Source organism: Apteryx mantelli, chromosome 12 (genome assembly GCF_036417845.1).
Source record: "Apteryx mantelli isolate bAptMan1 chromosome 12, bAptMan1.hap1, whole genome shotgun sequence".
Taxonomy (NCBI): domain Eukaryota; kingdom Metazoa; phylum Chordata; class Aves; order Apterygiformes; family Apterygidae; genus Apteryx; species Apteryx mantelli.
The window spans coordinates 20,995,466-21,013,352 of NC_089989.1; the positions used below are offsets into that span (position 1 = coordinate 20,995,466).

Here is a 17,887-nt window from a genome sequence, read left to right on the forward strand (position 1 = left end):
CTGCTAACAAACACCAAAGCGCTCTCTGCCCCCGGCTGCTCCCCACGGAGAGACCCTGCCAACGCGGCCGTCTTGAGCGGCGGCTCTGTTTCGGGGCCCTGCTCGAGGGCTCGCGGAAAGCTGGCTCGCCACCAGAGGAGCCTCCGCACTTTCTGCTGGTGGAGAGCAAGGTGGGCACCCGTTTCTGTGCCTCCACCAGGCCGATTCTTTTGGAATTTCCCTCATTCTTTTGAAAAAAAATCTAATGTTTCCGTGTTTGATAAATACAGCCTACTAATTAATTATCATTAAGTGATAATTAATTAATTAATACTTAACGATAATTATTTAATAGTCGAAGTACTAATACTTTAGCACGAGGTAACAGGCCTTACACCCCAGCCCCACCCCCCGCTGTCGTCCTCCCTCCGCACTAAGGGCAGCGGGAAGGGCAAGCCGCCGCGTAACGGCCCCGCCGCGGCGTCTCTGTGCGCCGTGCGCATGCGCGGGGCCTTCCGCGCAGGCGCAGAAGAGAGAGCGAGTGGAGCCGGCGGGTCAGGGGGCAGTAATATGGCTGCGCCCATGCGTACCCGGGAGGGACGGCCGGCGCGGGGGGGTTAGTCCCGTCCCGTCCGTCCCGGGAGGACAGAGGCGCGGCGCCACCTCCGCATGGAGCCGCGGGAGTCGTGGGCGGCCTTGGCGGTGAGTGCGCGGGCCCGGGCCTGCCCGTTGCCATGGCGACGCAGCGGGCCCGGGACCGCGCTGAGGGGCGGCGGGGCCGGGCGGGCTCTGTGGGCCGGGGGGGCCGCGGCGGGGGAGGCCGCGGCCTCTCGCCGGGAGCCCCGCGGCGCTCGGGGTGTTTCTGCGGCCCCGGCGCTGCCTCTGCGGGTGCCGGGAGCGAAAAACTGCCACCTGTTTTCCGTTGTGTGTTTGAAAACGTGATCGCGGGCACCTGGGCTGGCCGCAGGCCTGAGCACGCACCGGGCAGGTGGCGGCGGCAGGCGAGGCCGAGGTCACTACGCTCGAGTTAAGCCCAGCAACGAGATTAAATAAAACCAGGATCTAAATTTATCAGGTGTGTCCAGCTCCTGGTAAAGATTTTTCAGCTCAGCTCCTGATAATGCTAGCGTTACTGAGAGGCAGCAGAGAAGGTGCATTTTTAGCTGTCTTATTATCTAAAAATCATTACCGTTTGTCTGCAGACAGCGTGAACGCGCAGGTATTGTCGCCCTCTGGCAGGTGCTCTATTAGCTGCTTCATGAATTTAAATGGCATTCAAGATACCGAAGTTTGAAATCCAGAGAAGCAGTTAGTAATTTTTGATGCATGTTTCAACAGTTGGCTAGATTAAATCTGGTCAATGTTATTTTGAGTAGATAAGAACTGTGATGAAAAAGAGTGAGAAAAACCAATGCATGCAGAATAGCCAAGTAGATTAAAAGAGTAATTAATTTATTGATTAAAACCTTAGTAGTAGATAGTGAACACCTCTCTGAATCCTCTATTGGCACTGAAAAAAAAGTCAGAGTAACATGCAGTGTAATATGGTTTTATTTTCAGGCAGGGTCAAAAATCTGTGCTGTTTCTTGTGTGCTGTCTTCTCTTCAAAAAAGCAATGCATCTAAATAATGTATCATAATGGATTAATACTAAATATTGACTTTTTTGAATTGGGGTTTTCTGTGTATTTCAGTCTCATCCTCCTGTTTTTAAGAAGTAATTCTTTTCTACACGTCAGCACTGTCCTGTAGAAGCTTCTTCCAGTTTCTGTGTTTCTAGATGACTTTTTTTTAAGTTGAGCTTTAATTGAAACTAATTTTTATGGTATGGTCTTGTGTCTAGGATTGTTATGAATAAAAGGCTTCCACTTTTCTTTTTAACTTTCAAAATATATTTGTTTAAAATGATTTTAAAAAAAGTTTGAAAAGACAATTAAAAGAAGTTTGCTAGGAAAACGTGAATGTGTTTCCTAGAGATGTTTTCAGGGGAAACAGAATTGCCTCTGTCCATCTCTGTTCCCCCCCACCCCTTCACACAAGCTTCTAGAGGTAATGGTCATTCTGTGCTGTGTCATTTTGATAAGTGGCATTTAATGCTGTTTTGTAGCTTATATGTACAGTAAATCAGTGTTGCATTTTTGCTTGATATTTCATTGCTTTGAAAAATACGTCTTAAAAATGGTTCCGAAGTTGGGATGTTTATTACTTTCTCTCTTTTGTTAAAGCTTCCTTGTTATAGCTGTAGAAGCTATTGAGGTCTGTGTAAGACCATCAGGTAAAATTTGGCCTCAGAATGGATATGCTCAGTAGTACTTTGGTTTAGGCATGACCCAGTTGCTCACATATGCACTGCTGTTTCACCTCTGTGAATATTAATGCACTTTACTTCCTGGTTTTATCTCGAAGGCTGGTGGAGTTGCTGGTGTCTCTGTTGACTTGATCCTTTTCCCACTGGATACTGTGAAAACCAGACTGCAGAGTCCCCAAGGATTTAGGAAGGCTGGTGGCTTTCGTGGCATCTATGCTGGTGTTCCGTCCACTGCTATAGGATCCTTTCCAAATGGTAAATTTTGTCTGGATTATGCTTTCTCCCCCTTTAGGTGGGAGCTTATGTAGTATAGGACATCTGTGTCCATGGCTTCTTTTCCTGCAGGTGACTGTGTGTTTGGATTCTGCAAGGAGCAGCTTCTAGGATTGTACAGTATTGAACAAACTCTGAGGAAGCCTGGAGTGAAGGCTGCTATGTGTTTACTCTGAAAAGCTCTGGTTTTGTGTGGCTGGTCTCCTTGCTATATTTCAGCTAGGAACTTGTCTGAATGGGATCTCTTAAAAATAAGCAGTTTGTATCTGAGGCCTTCCTTGTGGTTTAATTATCCCACTTCAGCTTCACGCTGCAGTCAGCTCTTCGGAGATGAACAGTCCCTTAGTTTGGCTCTTGACAGTGGGTAGGAACTGGAGCCTATGCTAATATTTAGAGAAGCCTGTCCCACTGTTAAGGGGGCAGCATACATCTCTAATGTGAATGCGGTTCAGTGTTCTCTTCCAGTGTATTTTGCTCTGTTAAGTGTCTGTAAAAATCTCACTATCATAAGCCTCGTTCTATGGTAAGAGTAGTATATACTGATTGGTGTAGCCCAGCAGTTCAAACAAATCTAAAATAAATGAACTCTGAAAGTTATCAAGTGGTATTTAGCTGCCAGTATTAAACACTGCTGGTACTTCTTTACGTGTCCCAGGCATACAACCCCCATGGAAGTGTTTATGGATATGTTATTAGCCTATTCCTACTTACAGGAACATGCTAAGGCATTTCCAGGTGCCAAAGAGGGCATAAGTCTTGCTTTCCGTGAACACTTGTGCCACTGTATTTCTTTCACTTTACTGGAAATGCATAAGAATTCTTCAAAGTGATTGAATGTTGGAGGTCTTTGAGCTAAATGCCCTGGGGATAATATGCTGCTCTTTCTCTCCCTAGAAATAATTACAAGTCACTTAAAATTAGAAGACATCAGGGATACATATGAAATTGAAACTTTAAAAAGGCAAATACTTGTAGTCCCTGCAGAGAAAAGGCATCTAAAATTCCAAAGGCCTTTGTCCATTTCCTTTTTATACAGAGGAGGAAAAAAAAGCACCAAGCTATGCTGTCAGTAGTAAGTGTTAGGAGAAGTTTGCTGACAAATCCACTGACACCTTCAAATGTTTGATGTCCTTCATGAGATGATATAAAAAATTTCAGTTCTTTATCTTGTCTCGTCTGTTATCTCCTTTTGAGGTGATAAGCATCTTTTGATTAGCAGCGGAAGGCAATTCACGTAGTCCTTCTTTACAATTAAAATCTGTTCCCCCGTGAGACATGTCAGTTTTTTCAGGATTTGCATCTTTAAAATCTGAACTGTGTTTTTATCTTTCCAGTGTAAGACAGAGAACTGAAATTGTCTTTAGGAGAGGGAGTAACCCTTAAGGTGCAAATGCCTTTGTAGCTGACTCTTGCAGGGAAAAAAACACTGTTTATGTTGCTATGCGCTGATTAGTTTTGTACATTTCTTGCCCTCTGGACAGAGTACTTCAGAAACTTTGAAGAATTTTCCTTCTGGAACTGAAGTGTGAAATATTAAACTGATCATTTCTAGGAAGATACTATTAATAACTGCTACTGAAATGGTTTTGCAGAGTAGCAGACGTGTATCAAGTACTTCTTTTTTTTTTTCTTTTTTCCCCCAATTGCTCCACTGACCTTTTTACAAAAAGTAAAGACCAGTCCCCCAATTCAACTAGTATGGAACAACCTCATCTCTACTCTTCCAGTCTCCAAATATGGAAGATATGACATTCTGAAACCTACTGGACAGTCAGGAATACTTAACACATCTTTTCTTATCTCAATACTAAATACCCTCTTGGAGTCCAGACACCTTTGATATTAATGGGAGGTTGGCCAAAGGTAATTAAGGGCGTGAACTTCTGAAGGAAATTATCTGCAGATTGTGTTGATACTATTGTACTGTTCTGAAGCAATAAATACTTTTTTTTTCCCCTTCTCCAAACACAGTATTGGAATACTAAGTGACAAAATCCACTTCTAAATATCTTTGTATTAGTTCTGTGATGGAGGAACAGTTAAATGACTGTGTACTTTTGAATTTCAGCGGCTGCATTTTTTGTCACCTATGAATATGTGAAATCTGTGCTGCACCGTGGCTCAACACCGTACTTGACTCCAGTAACACACATGGTGGCTGCCTCCTTTGGAGAAGTGGTAAGAAAGAAATTCATCTATTGTGGGAGGAGAGGAAACAATTAATTTATGAAAACTCAGGTTTGGTGTTATCCCTCACTTTTCTGAGTGTAGACCATCTTCATACTTTGTGACATTTATTACAAAAATACTGCTTCTTATTTTCTAATGAACTGTCGACATGTTTGAAAATTCAATGTGGGACTTCTTTCAGAGTGTGTAAATGAGTTAGTAATAACTCCTAGTAGGCTTATTGGCAGAGCTCATTAAGTCAGTAGGTAAAGGAAGTATGCGTCACTCCAATACACGATTATACCTTTGCATTACAGTGGTTTTGTGTCAGTGCTGAAGTTCAAGAAGACTTTCTTTGCCTATACGGCCTTTCAGCTTCATGTGGGGTAGCTGTGAAAAAGATTTCATTTGCAGAAGGTTTTTACAATCGTGACACAATGGTCTTATATGTATAGTAGGAAAGTCTCATAATTTGAAACCCATCTGCCTTTGCTGCTAATAGCCAGTGTTAATTCCTGCTAATATCCTACCCCCTTCCCTCCATGTATTCAGATTCAGTGAACGCCTTTTCCCAAAAGATAGGTTGTCATATTGATGAGAAGGCTTTCTTGCATTTATAAACGGACTCTACCAGTGAATGTACAAGGTGACATGACAGGATGGGGCAACTGGCAGCTGTGTAACTTCGCTTGCCAAATGATGTGTAATGCTTTCCTGATGAAGCCTGTCTCAGTGGAAAGTGTTGTAGGTAACCTAACAAAACGTTTTTCCTTGGGATGTATACCTGTGTATTTTAGTGACAGCTTTTCATATAATCCCTCTGATAGCTTTAGCTCCGTGCAGTTTAATGTACTGGTTGGGCAATTGCAGGAATAAAACATATGTGAGTAATGACAATTATTTCTATATATAAGCTTTTTAAAAGCCTTTTCCCCCCACTTTTTGGAGAGGTTGCTCTGTTTCTGGTCCATTAAACCTAAATTACTGTGTTTATAGTAGGATCTGGAGCTGCAAGTAATGACTTGCTTTGCCTGGGTTCATACAATGCCCAAAATAATTGAGACCAAATTCTATTGAACATATTAGATGCTCAGTAGTAAGGAAGATTGCAAAAGAAGCATCTCTTGTTTTGATGCCTGTGTTGCCCTTGCCTTGTTAACAGTGTGGACCTTGCAATAATTGATTGTTTTTGTTTCTTTGTTTGTTTTTTTTAAAAATTCTAAGTTACAAATGAAATAGCGCTAACCTATTGGATTTAAGTACCAAAATACCTCTGCCTCTTGAGTTTCCAATCTCTGTGTACTTAGGCTATTTTCCAGCTTACATTGACCACTGCTTTGATTTTTTTGTAGAGAGGAGAAAGTTTTCACCACTAAGGAAATGTCAAGGATCTATTTGAAAGCGACTTTATATTCCATTTTAGGATCACGAAATGAATTTCATTGCCAACATGCAATGGCAGGATGACTGGACAACCTACAGATCTGCTGAGTTGAGATTTTGGTTATGGCAAGAGCTAGTATGTGACATTTCAATAACAGGAAGGAACTTTTTGTGTAAATAGTCTGCAGCAACATATTTGTCTATTGGTAAACACAGAAGATGCTTTATCCACACTCTTCTGCAGTGTAGACCTAGAAGTTGCTGCTCACTTGAGGTAAAATACACAGACCAGCTTGAATATTGTGTTAAAAACAAGGAGAGTAAGGTTGGTTTGGGATAGCTGAATCAAATACTTCCCAGGTTCAGCAAAACACTACTTTCCCCAAATATTCCTCTTGTTTTTAACTGCAGAGTTGGCATAGTGTCCTGGCAGTGTTCCAGGCTAGGAGTTCAGCTGTAAACAGTAAATTGCCGTCCCTGCCAGCACTGTCCCCCTCCTTACTCTTAGTTTTGGCACCCTGGGTGTTTCTTGGCACTGCAGTGATGAAATGGAGTGTGAACTGTTCTCTCCCCACAAGTTTGGGGGAGGGTGATGGGCAGTACTGAATTAATTTTTTTGGCTCATTTGCAACTTAAAATTAGCCCATGACATGGAGCAGAAAAATGTATTGTGTCTTTGATTCCATATTCCGCTTTTATTAAGCGAGGTTTTTGTTTCTCCTGAAACTGGCTTCTCGTCCTCTCCTTCATGTGTACCTCTGCATTTACACTCCCCTCAGTGGCCTAGCTTGCTTGTAACTCGGCCCCAAACTCCTAGAAGTGCAGATGGACCAATGCCACCTTAGCTCACCTACTAGGTGCCTCAGTATTATAGCAGCATGGCCTAGCTGCTTCCCACAGGAAGCAAAGCAGCAGTTCAGCCCTTCCTGCTTTCCTTGATTTCAGCTTCGCTTCCCAAGTGATTTTTATTCTCATGTGGAGATGAAACTGAGTAGACTGAATGTGACCGTGGTTTCATGTACCAAGCATGTGAAGATAGCTGAATGCAGCATCTAATAATCACTTTGGCAATGGTTATAGGCAGGAATAGATGGAAGGTGATAGATGTCGGGTGGGTGGTATACTTCCGTGTTGCCTCCTCAGGCAGATTCCTTTTGATCTTGATTAGACTCTGTGCTGTCAGGTTACAGCTTCTAACTTCAGGCAATGCACAGAATTTGTTTCTGTGGAAATCTTATGAAAGCTTATAGGAATTGGCAAGAGATTCTTCACCACCATTGCAAAGCATAGCCCTTAAACTCCTTGTTTGCCTGACCGACTCATGGAACGGCAGATCTAAGAGGTTTCTTAAGTTTCCCAAGTGGACTACTCTGTTTCAGAAACAAGAAATGATGGTTGGCCCCTTGAAGAGGTGCCAGTGTTCTGTGATAAAAATCCACAAGAAAAGCTTCTAAAAAAAAGTCTCTTCTTTTGCGAGTGTATTTTTTTTTATAGTGCACTTCCTTTGCCTGTGAGGATACTGTAAGAAAACCATGGCCAGACAATATAATTGGCAGCAGCCAAAGAATAGCTGGCTACAGATGACTCCTTGCATGATTGCAGATCTGTTGCATGAATGTTCCAAGGTGGTCTGTGTACTTGTGACCCTTACGAATCAGGACTGTACTGCTTTCATTTTCAGGCTGACAAACGGAGGTACGGCACAGCTGCATGACTTGCTCAGGGTTGTCTATATCTGTGCCTCAAGTGCAGGGCTCTTGCTTCCCTAAGGCCAGAGAAATGTATAGTGATAGTCATGGAAATGGCAGTCTGACTTGATGGTGTGGAAACTGCAATGCTGGAACAGCCATTTCTCAGCTAATAAGATTCTGCTTTTTGCCAGCCTTCCCTCCCCCTTCCTCCCCCCTTCTTGGTACAGTGGGAAAACTAAGCTGTAAAATAATTGAGGCAGGGATTTAGAGATTGGCTACAACAAACCCATAATAAAAATATCACAAAGCAAGATCTTCTCACATTTGTTTTATATCAAGTCTTAGCAGATTGATCTATCGATATATAAAAAATGATTCCAAATTGCATCAGGGTGAAAGTTATAATTATAGTTTTATTGATTGGTCATTAAGTTTTAATCAAGGCATAGCCACTGGGACTATTATTTTGTCAGTAGTTCTTTTGTTTCATACACACTTTTCCTCCTTTGTACGCTTTAAATAATTGCTTTTGTATAAATTACTTTTAAATGTGAAATAATAAGCCAAAGATTCTGTCATGTTAGGATTCCCAAGACATCTCTTCACGTTTTCAAACTGTCTGTCTTCTTACAAAAAGGAGGAATTAAGGTTTAGAACAGGAAACTGGTATTGGATTCCTAAATTTTCTGCTCATTCACTGGTGAGCATATGTGAATTGGCTGCCTTCTTGTGCATCAGTAAAATGTGAAGACTTGCTAAGCTTAAAGATATGTTAATGCTGACTGATCCGCTTTGAATGAGTGTTAGCACAATGTGCCCTGTTAAAAATAATAGTAATAATAATACAAAAGGTAAAGATTAAAAATGCAAAGGTCACATCAAAATATGATAAAATATGAGAGAAATCAGTCAAATGGGAGTTCTTGGTTTTTATAACAGGCATTCTTCTGTATTATTTACAGCCTGTGTAAATTCAGGGGAAACATAGTCCCCTGGAATTGGGTTGGTCCAATTTCCCAGTTATGGACTGGGAGGCACAAAACCAAGCAGTAAAAAGGCAGCGACCATAGCATGTGTGGTTTTTTTGTTTTGTTTTGTTTTTAAAGACAGGAGGAATATAGAAGGCTAATCTCATCTCCAGCAGTGAGATAAAGAAAAATGCACACAAAATCTGACCCCATTAAACATAATTATTTTTTCCTATAACTGAATCTTGCTGTATAGGGACTCTGAATAGCCCATAATACATGAGAAATTACTTACAAAGGCAGAGCCAAAACTCTAGAGGACAGATGTACGCTATATCATATCATCTCATCAAGGAAGAATGAAGGTTGAAAAATACAAGAGTTACCAAGGGGGAAAAAAAACCCTTCGTATACCACTGTGTGTAACTGAAATTCAGAGCTAGGAAACACACTTACTGCATCCAGGGCATTGGAATTTTTCATCCTGACTCTACATTGCCCTGTATGTTTAGTCTGCCTGTATCTTTATAGCGAGCTGCCAAATGTGCTTGGAAAACATGATATCATAGGGGATGGAAAGGAAAACCAGATGTTTTGAAATTTTACTTTTAATATTCTGAGGTGGTGTAACTCAGAGAAGGAGCAGTATTTTTAACCTCCTAGTGCCCATTTTAAATAGTAACAGGGTGCTTATTGCAGATCCAGAGTTAATTGATTCGTACAGGTTTTTTATTTCAGCTTCATAGTAATAGCATATATACTATAATTACAAGAAACCTGAGTAAAGAGAAGTTCCCCTCCCTGCCCCCCACCAGCCTGCTGCAAACATAGTTTTATGGGACAAGTTTAAGGTTGTCCAAGTTTGGCTGATGAGGTTTCCTTCAAGAAAGCCAAAGTGCTTGGATTCGGCACAGTTAAGTTTACATCCTGCTGGCTTTTCCATGGAGGTGAGAATAAAGTCATTTGGATCACGTTCTAGAGAAGCTTGCTGACAACAGTCTTTTCCATCTAATATTTAGATATTGTTATGGTTACGATCTGAGCTTTGCAAGATATTTAGTGGGAGTTTTGGGCTGTTGCTTGTAAATATCAGGTCTACTTTTATCTTTCTGGCCTTTTTTCTGGTTTTAATTGGGCTTTTTTGGTGGCTTTGTCTGTCTTCCTACTCTGTAGGAAAATAAACTACTTGACTTTCAGCTCACTTGTGAGGTGAACTGTGGGGGAAGGACTGAGGATGGGATGTAGATGTCCTGTTCTTTTGGCAATTAGCATTAGTGACAGTGCTCTGGAAGTTGATTACTGCTGAAGTTATTGAGCTGTTGTTGCCTTTGTGTAGTTTTCCAGAATACTTCAAGATTACAGCACTGGAGACGTGTTGACACTGTGCAGTGCATCTTCAAGCTTGCAAGATCCCTAGGTTACCCACAATAAGCTGGTGTGTCTGCACGGTATGCAGTAGCACCAGGCGGAGTGAGTAGCTCGGATCCTGAAGGTTGCATAGTCGTATTAATAACACAGTGCCTGCATTAGTTTGGCCTGTTTGGGTTCCTGAGCCAGTTTGTTTTCAACCTGCTTCAGTGTCTCTGCTCTTTACTCCCCTGAGTCATGTAAATGCTTGACAAGCTTGCAGGTCTAGGAAGGCATTTCTGGTCTGGCTGCAAGAATGCTGAAACTCAGGCTATCCACCAAGGTTTGGTGGCACGTGAACCGCTTAGGAAAAAATGGAGACCTCAGCTGTGTTCTCCTGGAACAATTTTGAATGGTTATGTAGGGACTGCTCCCTCCAAAGGTGATAGGCTTGGCTGGCTTCAGCAAGAAGGATTTTGGCAGAGCTGCACGCTCAAGTTTTTTCCAGATTTGAGAAATGAGGGATGTTAAATCCATTTGAATTGAAACATCCAAAAGTTTGTCACTTGACTGGGGAGAGGGGATGAAAATGGCTGAGTTGTCATGCTTTGCATAACCTAAACAAACTAGCAGGAACATTGAGCTCAAGAGAGTAGTAACTAAAACACGGGAACGCAGTTGGGCGTTCAACTCTCTGCCTCCTCTTGGCTTAAATAAGTAGGTAGGTGGTGTCACATTATCACCTTACCTGCTCCACAGGGCAAGGTAAGGACAGGTGTTTCAAGGTAAGATTCCAATCTCACTTGTGTATTCCAGTGTGTTGCCACTTTAGATTGTGATAAGAGCAAAGTGTGTGGTTCATTTGTGATTACCATCTGACCCTCAGTATTAATAACTTGAAATTTTTTATCTGCTGTTGGAATGTGTCAAATAGAAAAGCTTCTTAATGTAGGAATTAGCTTACTGGAGAATTCAGCTAGCTTTCTCTGCTCATCCTAACTTCTTTCTTAGAAGAAGCAATCCCAAATGCAAGCAAGACAGTTTACATCACATTTCTGTAGAATGAACATTTTGAGAATGCTATAACATTAAAAAAGAAAAAAAAAAAAGGAAAGAAGGCGAGTATTGTATTAGGCTTGTTTTTGTGAAGAAATGAGGCATATAACATCATGATGTCCATGTCATTATCTGTCCATTTGTCAACTCTTTCTTCTTCCCTCATCTGTGGCAGTAGCTTTTGAAACAGTTAACAGGTTTTAATTTAATAGAAGAACAGCAATCTTGGAAGTGAATATAAATTTCATGAGACTGCCTGGCTACGTCAGAAAAGAGAATCACTATCCTGAGGAAAAGGACGGAAGCATGAGCCAGACAATCCACAAAGATGTCATGAAAGCATCCCCAGCAGGATAACTGTTCAGGGCTTGCACCACAGTAAACACTAGAAGATCAGATTGCAGGAATCAGCTCCATAGGAGATGAAACAGCCCCTCATGCCACGCCTTTTAGCTATTTGAAACCCCCAAACTTGCATGTGGGAGGATGTGGTTTTTCAGTTCAACAGGTAGGCTGGACACCTTAGGGAGAGTTGCTTCTAAGCTAGCAATCATCTGCTGCAGCAAAGAGGTGATTTGGCACTTACTGTATCTAGGTTTTGAGCTAATGCCTTTGAATTTTTAACAACTTTCCCTTTTCTAAGAGCAGAACAAAGAAATGGACAGAACTGCTTCTAAATGGAAAGCCATGTTTTCTATTTTGTATCCCATTGCCTCCCAACCAGTGCCATATGGTCTGGCAGATAAATCTACCCCTTCTCCCAGGTCATTCCACATCTTGGTCCCTGTTTGTTTCTACCATTTCACAACATATTTCTGTTGTAGCAACTAAATGTGGGACCCTGTGCAGTCACCCTGCTAGCCTCGATTCAGGTGGTGCTGAAGGAGGTTAAGGAACCTCTTCTGCTCATCTTGTAAGATTTACTGAAGGGGAACAGAAAACCTCCCTGTCTCCATTACTGAAATGGCCTTAGCTTGGACTGGTGCTGTATCAGGCTGGAGCTGTTTGGTGTCTAGAGTGCTGAGCTGAGGAGAGCAAGGGGGCTTTGGTGATGCCCACACATTCCTCCTAGTACACGCTGTTCATGTCAATCCCCACTGCACCCCTGCCGGTACTAATAACCTATCGCAGGTCAATGATACAGGAAAAACTTGTAATATTCAAAGCTTGGTAGGATCTCTCTTACAGTACTTATGCTTTCCAGGCTATTATTGTTGATCAGTGCTTGCCATTTTGGGCCTGACTCTTTTTGTGCTGCACGTAACTGGATACTTACAGGCCTTGAGCAGTGGAACATGCTGACCCTGGCAAGACAAGCAGTGTTGGGGAGCGCAGCAAGGTGTGTGGTCTTTTGAATTAATCGTGATGGATTTTGAAATATTCATAAATTAGTCTCGGTGAGGTCAGTTCTGCAATACAGTTGCTGTAGGATTTTTGCCAAGCTGTTACGCAGAAGCGTAGCTGAGCAGTGGTCAGAGGATCGTTGTGAATATGAGACTGCTGCCATGAAAAGCTAGCAGAGAAGGAGCATGGTGAGAGCAGATGGAAAGTCAAATTAAAGCTGCAGCTTGAAATTGCTTGTAAATAAAGATGAATGGAGGCATGAATCCACAAATACTGCCAACAAATTCATCATACAATTAAAGGCTGAAGCAGCAAATTAAGAACAGTCGAACACCTAACCAGCCACCCATGCTGCTCTTTTCTTGTATGCTCTATGTTAACTGCATGTTTTACCTCTTCTTCATCAGTTCTCCTTCCTAGATCACTTTTTATTTATTCGGCTCAGGACTTAAAGCATGCTGCTACTTTGGAGGACAGAAGCTTGATGTTTGTCACCTTTTTTTCTTTCAGTACTAGAACTGATTAAAAATTACTCTGAGCTCAAAGCATTGTTTAAAGAGGAAAGTTAGACTCTTTAACCCCAAATAAATAAGAAATAAATAGTTTAAAAATGACTTTCTGATTGATTTCCTGGGTTGCAACTTATTCTGCCAGAGTCAGCTTTGGCAGTGACTGAGATCATTTAAAATAAGGTATGCTTATTCCAAGGTAAGGTTCTGTACAGGGTTTGTCAGGAATGGCTATTTCTGAATAGCTCCATATGTGGACAAGCCCATAATCCTTTAAGTAAAGAGGCTGTAGGAAAGAGTAAGGGATCAATTAAAGGAAAATACTTGATAAAATACAATATAGCTGAAATTTCCATGTTCTGGGCCAATGTAACCCCGAGAGACTGAGCAAATTGTAAAATACTAGCCACCTTTCAACGGGAGACTTAATATGTTTTCAGAAAATATTGCCTGTGTTCTCTTGCCTGGAATCTCATTAACATTTGTCCTCCTGTAGCACAGTCTGACCCCACTTAGCTCCTTGGAAACAGTTTTATGCTGGATGGGATTCACCATCCTACTTTGGAAGGGAACTTTTGCTGAAAGAACAGTTTGGCTGGTGGATGGAATTAATTTCTTAAGACTTTAAAAATAGTTTTAACAGGCTCACAGTGGCGGAAGAGTTGCTAGGATAGATTGGATCATGCAGACAATTCTGTAAGTTGAGTTAAGGGCCTACTCTTCTACTTTAAGGCTGTTTATGTTTAATAGTGGTAGCAGCTGATGATTTGAGCAGTGAACCTTGCTTCAAAGCACCAAGCTGGTTAAGGAAGATAAAGACTGGAATTTTTAAAGCTATTTAGTTGTCTGCATTTTGTCACTCAAGGGTTTAATTCAACTTTTTGTGACTGTGCCGAAGAACTTCAAAATCCTTGGGACTTCTAGTTTGTGCCTGAGTACAAAAAAGAAGCGCGTAACAGCAGGGTGCTTTGAGTAAGTTTTAAGTTTGGTTTAAAGCAAGCAAACAAAACTGTATGTTGATTAAATTGTGAAAGACCATTTTAGTTGTACAGAATGTAGGCCTTGTTGGCTTCATAGACTTTCCCCGTTCTTTGCCCGTTAACTGATTGTAATGGGGTGATAGTGTTTCTTCTTGCTGTGAAGAGAGCTCAACACAAATCTCCACTGTCTGGGACAAAAGAGACTGGCCAGTTTTCCGAGGCATAACTGATACGGCTGATGGAGAGGTGGGCAGGGAGCCTCCAGCGAGAGATTCACAGCCCGTAGTTGGGCAATTGAAGAACAGAGCACGGGGAAGGAAATCTAAAGGTGAGGCAGAAGCCCATCTTGAGTGGACTACTTAAGTGATGGACAAGTAGGCAGCTGAGAGCTTCAGGCAGCTAGGGAGAAAAGGTTTGGTCAAGATGGGCTGTGTGAGGAAGTGTGTGGGGTGCAGGCAGTGCTCTGGAGCAGGGAGAGGAGAGCTCTGGAAAGTGATAGTAGGGAGCAGACTTAGGTTTGACAGTAGCGGAATGGAACAACACGCTGCAAAACAGCTCTGCAAATTCCAGGTGGAGTCATCTAAGGTAGGAATGTGGAGGAAGTTGAAAACGTTTTGCAGAAGCTCCTATATCCCAAATGTTTGCGACTTTCAGTCCCTCTGAAAGGTCTGCTCTCTGAAATAGTATATTTTTCAAGCCCTGGGAAGTGCTGAGATCTAAGGGATCTTGCTGGGTGAGATTGCTCTTTGAAGAAATGTTTCCTACCAGCATACAGGGGAGCTGCAGTTAATTTAATGAAGGCTCTATTGTGTCAGTCAGAAGAAAAGACAGGACAAAGAGCTTGGCTTTGTCTAAACTTTCCCATCCAAAGTCCATTAGTCAAAACTTGTTCTCTCCATGGGCTTTAAATCAGGAGTGGAGTCACCTGTTCTTGACCCCAGCAGCTCTCTACAGGAATGAATTTAACTATGCTGAAAGGGCACATCCATGGTGTGTGCGTGTGTGTATACGTATGTACATATTGTGTTAGAGGAAATAATATTAGCATAGTCTGAAGTTTTATTTTGAAAGTGAACACTTATTCTCCGGGGTTGGCACTTAAAGCAGAAACTGATAGTGGATGGTATGTGTAATGGCATCTTCTTGCCATCCCTGGGGACAATTTCCTCATTAAATAGGTGTTGTGCTTCATTTCTCCACTTTTGCTGTGCTTTAGCAGGTAGCACAGCCTGCTGACAAGCATGTGCGGAAGGACTTCTTGAGTTGCAATCCACAGCAAATTACAGACCACAGACACTCACATTTTTATTCTATCTTGGTCAAAAGGGCAGCGATTATTTAGATGGCGGCTTTATTGGTGGTTGAACTGTTATGGGTCTGTGATTGCAGCATTTTGGCTTTCTCCGTCCAAAGAAATATTGCATCGAAAATGTTCAGTTTTTCTCTTCTATCCGGCAGCTGAATCACAGTGAACTCTGAAGAACCAAACATATAAACAGAATTTGGGGAGGCCATGGGAAGCTGTAATGCTGAATTTGTGGCTTGTTGAAAGGCTCTCACTTGAATCAAGATGGAAATTTCCCCTGCTTTTTCAAGATCCAGAGGAAACCTGAGCAATTTAAGATCTCTTTGATTTTTAGACTTGCCTATTATTTCAAACAATCATTCAGTTATCTGAGGAATAAAAAATGACACTTGTTTCAGATAGAAAATACTAATTTTCTATTTACAAGGGATTATCTGACATAGAAATTGTGGTACTCGGATTACGTTGTATTTATTACCCTATTTTGAGAAGCATCATGTAAAAAAACTGAGCTATGAAGTAGCTTTTGTCAGCAGCAGTATGGACAGGGATAATGCAAAGTGCATTTAAAAAAAATCCTTATTTCTTCTTCCCCTTGAAAGGGGTTTTAGAGATTGCTCCGTTTTTCTTGGCTTTTCTATACTATCTTGGCACAAACAATCATACTGAGCCTCAAGAATGAGGTGAGAGATTAGGATTCTGTTTCCAGATTGACTGCAGCCTAAACGTATGTCCTTTGATAAGTCATAGCCTTTGTCGTCATTTTTGTGCAGTGGCTTTTGCTCCCAACTGGCTTAGTGATTATCTTGCACGGGTATCATGAGGTTTAATTTATGTCTCTGCTCTCTGGATACAAAGTTGTAGTGTCATACATTAGACTCTTATTTGATTAAGAATAAACTTATGCAAATGACATTTAAGTAACTCTTCCCCAGGTATGTTCCTTTAGAGCTATATATTAAATTGTATTTGCATGGTGAACATCAATTAAAGCTTCCCAGGCTACTTAGAAAAAGTTGTTAAAACTAACCTTCTTGTTGGGAACTTAGTCCTGTAGAAAGACAGTGTTGTAAAGGGTTCAAAGCTGCAACCCAAAAGCTTGCTGAACTTTATTACTTGTTTTTGTACCCAATTTTCAAAGCAGGCTTAGCCATATAAGCCAAAGATTCCCTGGGAGTCACTGTGCCCAGGTTCCCAAGTCTCAGTGCCCTGACATTATTCAAGAACAGTTCTGTGTCCTTAAGCTACTCTCTCCCCCTCGTAGCAGAATAGCTGGGTAACTGCAGTGTGGAAAAAACTTACTCTTGATCCTCACCCAAGCCCAGGTTAGTGCAGAGAATACATCAGTTTGTTAGCCAGGAGCACATTAAGTGCCAGCATCTTAATGGGTTGGGTCCTTAGTCCTTGCGCTTCAGTATCCTGTTTTAAGAACAGGGATTATATCTATCTCATTTTAAGCGTAGGAGGTGCTCGGGCAGTATGGTAATGGCAGCTTGTAAATGCATAAGCTGGGTCCTTTACTGTACAAGGTCCATGCCAGGCTGCATATGGAAATGCTTTCTCAAGCTGCTCTCCTTAGAGTTACAAAGCTGGGAATAGCGTTGTACCAGCTGTGTCCCCAGTTCTGAGGAAAAACCTGCCATGCATTGACCCAATTTAAATACCCTGTATTAGCCCTTAATAGTGACTGCAACACCTGCCCTGTCCTGTTACAAATGTTTCTGGATCATCCTGCATGTAGATCATGTATGCAAGGTTAATAGTCAAGTTGTAGCACAGTTACCTAAAAATAAACTCACAAACATGACACAGTTGTCTTTGGTTCTCTTTTAAATCCTGCAAAAACAGTCATGTAGAAAATGGTTAGCCTGGAACACAAAGGGTAGAACCAAAAGGCTGATAGTCTAAATGGAGTTGTTAATTTTTCGAATAATAAGAGCAATAGCTCTGAAGACTGGAAAGAGTTGAGCTCTTCTCTGATGTGTTTGTCTTATGATTGGCTTTGACTAAGAACAAGAGCATATTGGATAGAGGAGCAAAGACGTGATTATGAATCAGAAATGCCATTACAGTGGTTTGCAGCTAAGCGCTTGTTCCACCGTTTGCAGTGGATTTTTCTGTTGGGGCAACGTTTGCTATTCTGTTTCCTGAATCTCAGCTAAGTAAAGCGATATCGGGGTCCATTGCGCTTTATATTCTGCGATGCACGCTCATTATATGGTCCAAGATAAAAGATGTGAAAAAAGGTGTATTCTCTCTAGCAAGTAAGCAAAATACCAACGAAAAAAGAGCAAACCCTCCTACTGTTTTGGTAGTATTTAAGATATCACAAAAGAAAAAGATGTATAAATATCAGAACACAGGGTGAGAATTTCTGTTCCATGTTTGCTTTTTCTTCCTTAGGAAAATGGATCTAAAACCTCTCCTACCTTGCGTAAGGGCAGCACTTCACATTTGCTGCCAGAGTCTTTTCTGTTGACACCTGCAAAGACAAGTTAACACAAATCAGGTGACTACTGTTATCTTGCCAGTGGAGGTTAAGAAGTTTCTCCTCTGTAACGTATTGAACTGCAAT

General features: G+C 41.6%; 1 protein-coding gene across 5 annotated transcripts in view; it reads left to right on the top strand.

Annotated features, from left to right (window-relative positions):
* Nucleotides 1-524: 524 nt before the first annotated feature.
* The window catches only part of SLC25A26 (solute carrier family 25 member 26), a 99,634-nt gene continuing 82,271 nt past the window's right edge, over nucleotides 525-17,887 (top strand). For all 5 annotated transcript variants that reach the window (XR_001294335.2, XR_001294336.2, XR_010885398.1 and 2 more), the window contains exons 1-3: nucleotides 525-681; nucleotides 2,385-2,541; nucleotides 4,628-4,737. Coding sequence is in view for 2 of the 5 variants with exons in the window: in XM_013954896.2 (XP_013810350.2) it covers nucleotides 649-681; nucleotides 2,385-2,541; nucleotides 4,628-4,737 (300 nt within the window). In the remaining 3 variants the exon portion in view is untranslated. The remainder of the gene's footprint in view (nucleotides 682-2,384; nucleotides 2,542-4,627; nucleotides 4,738-17,887) is intronic.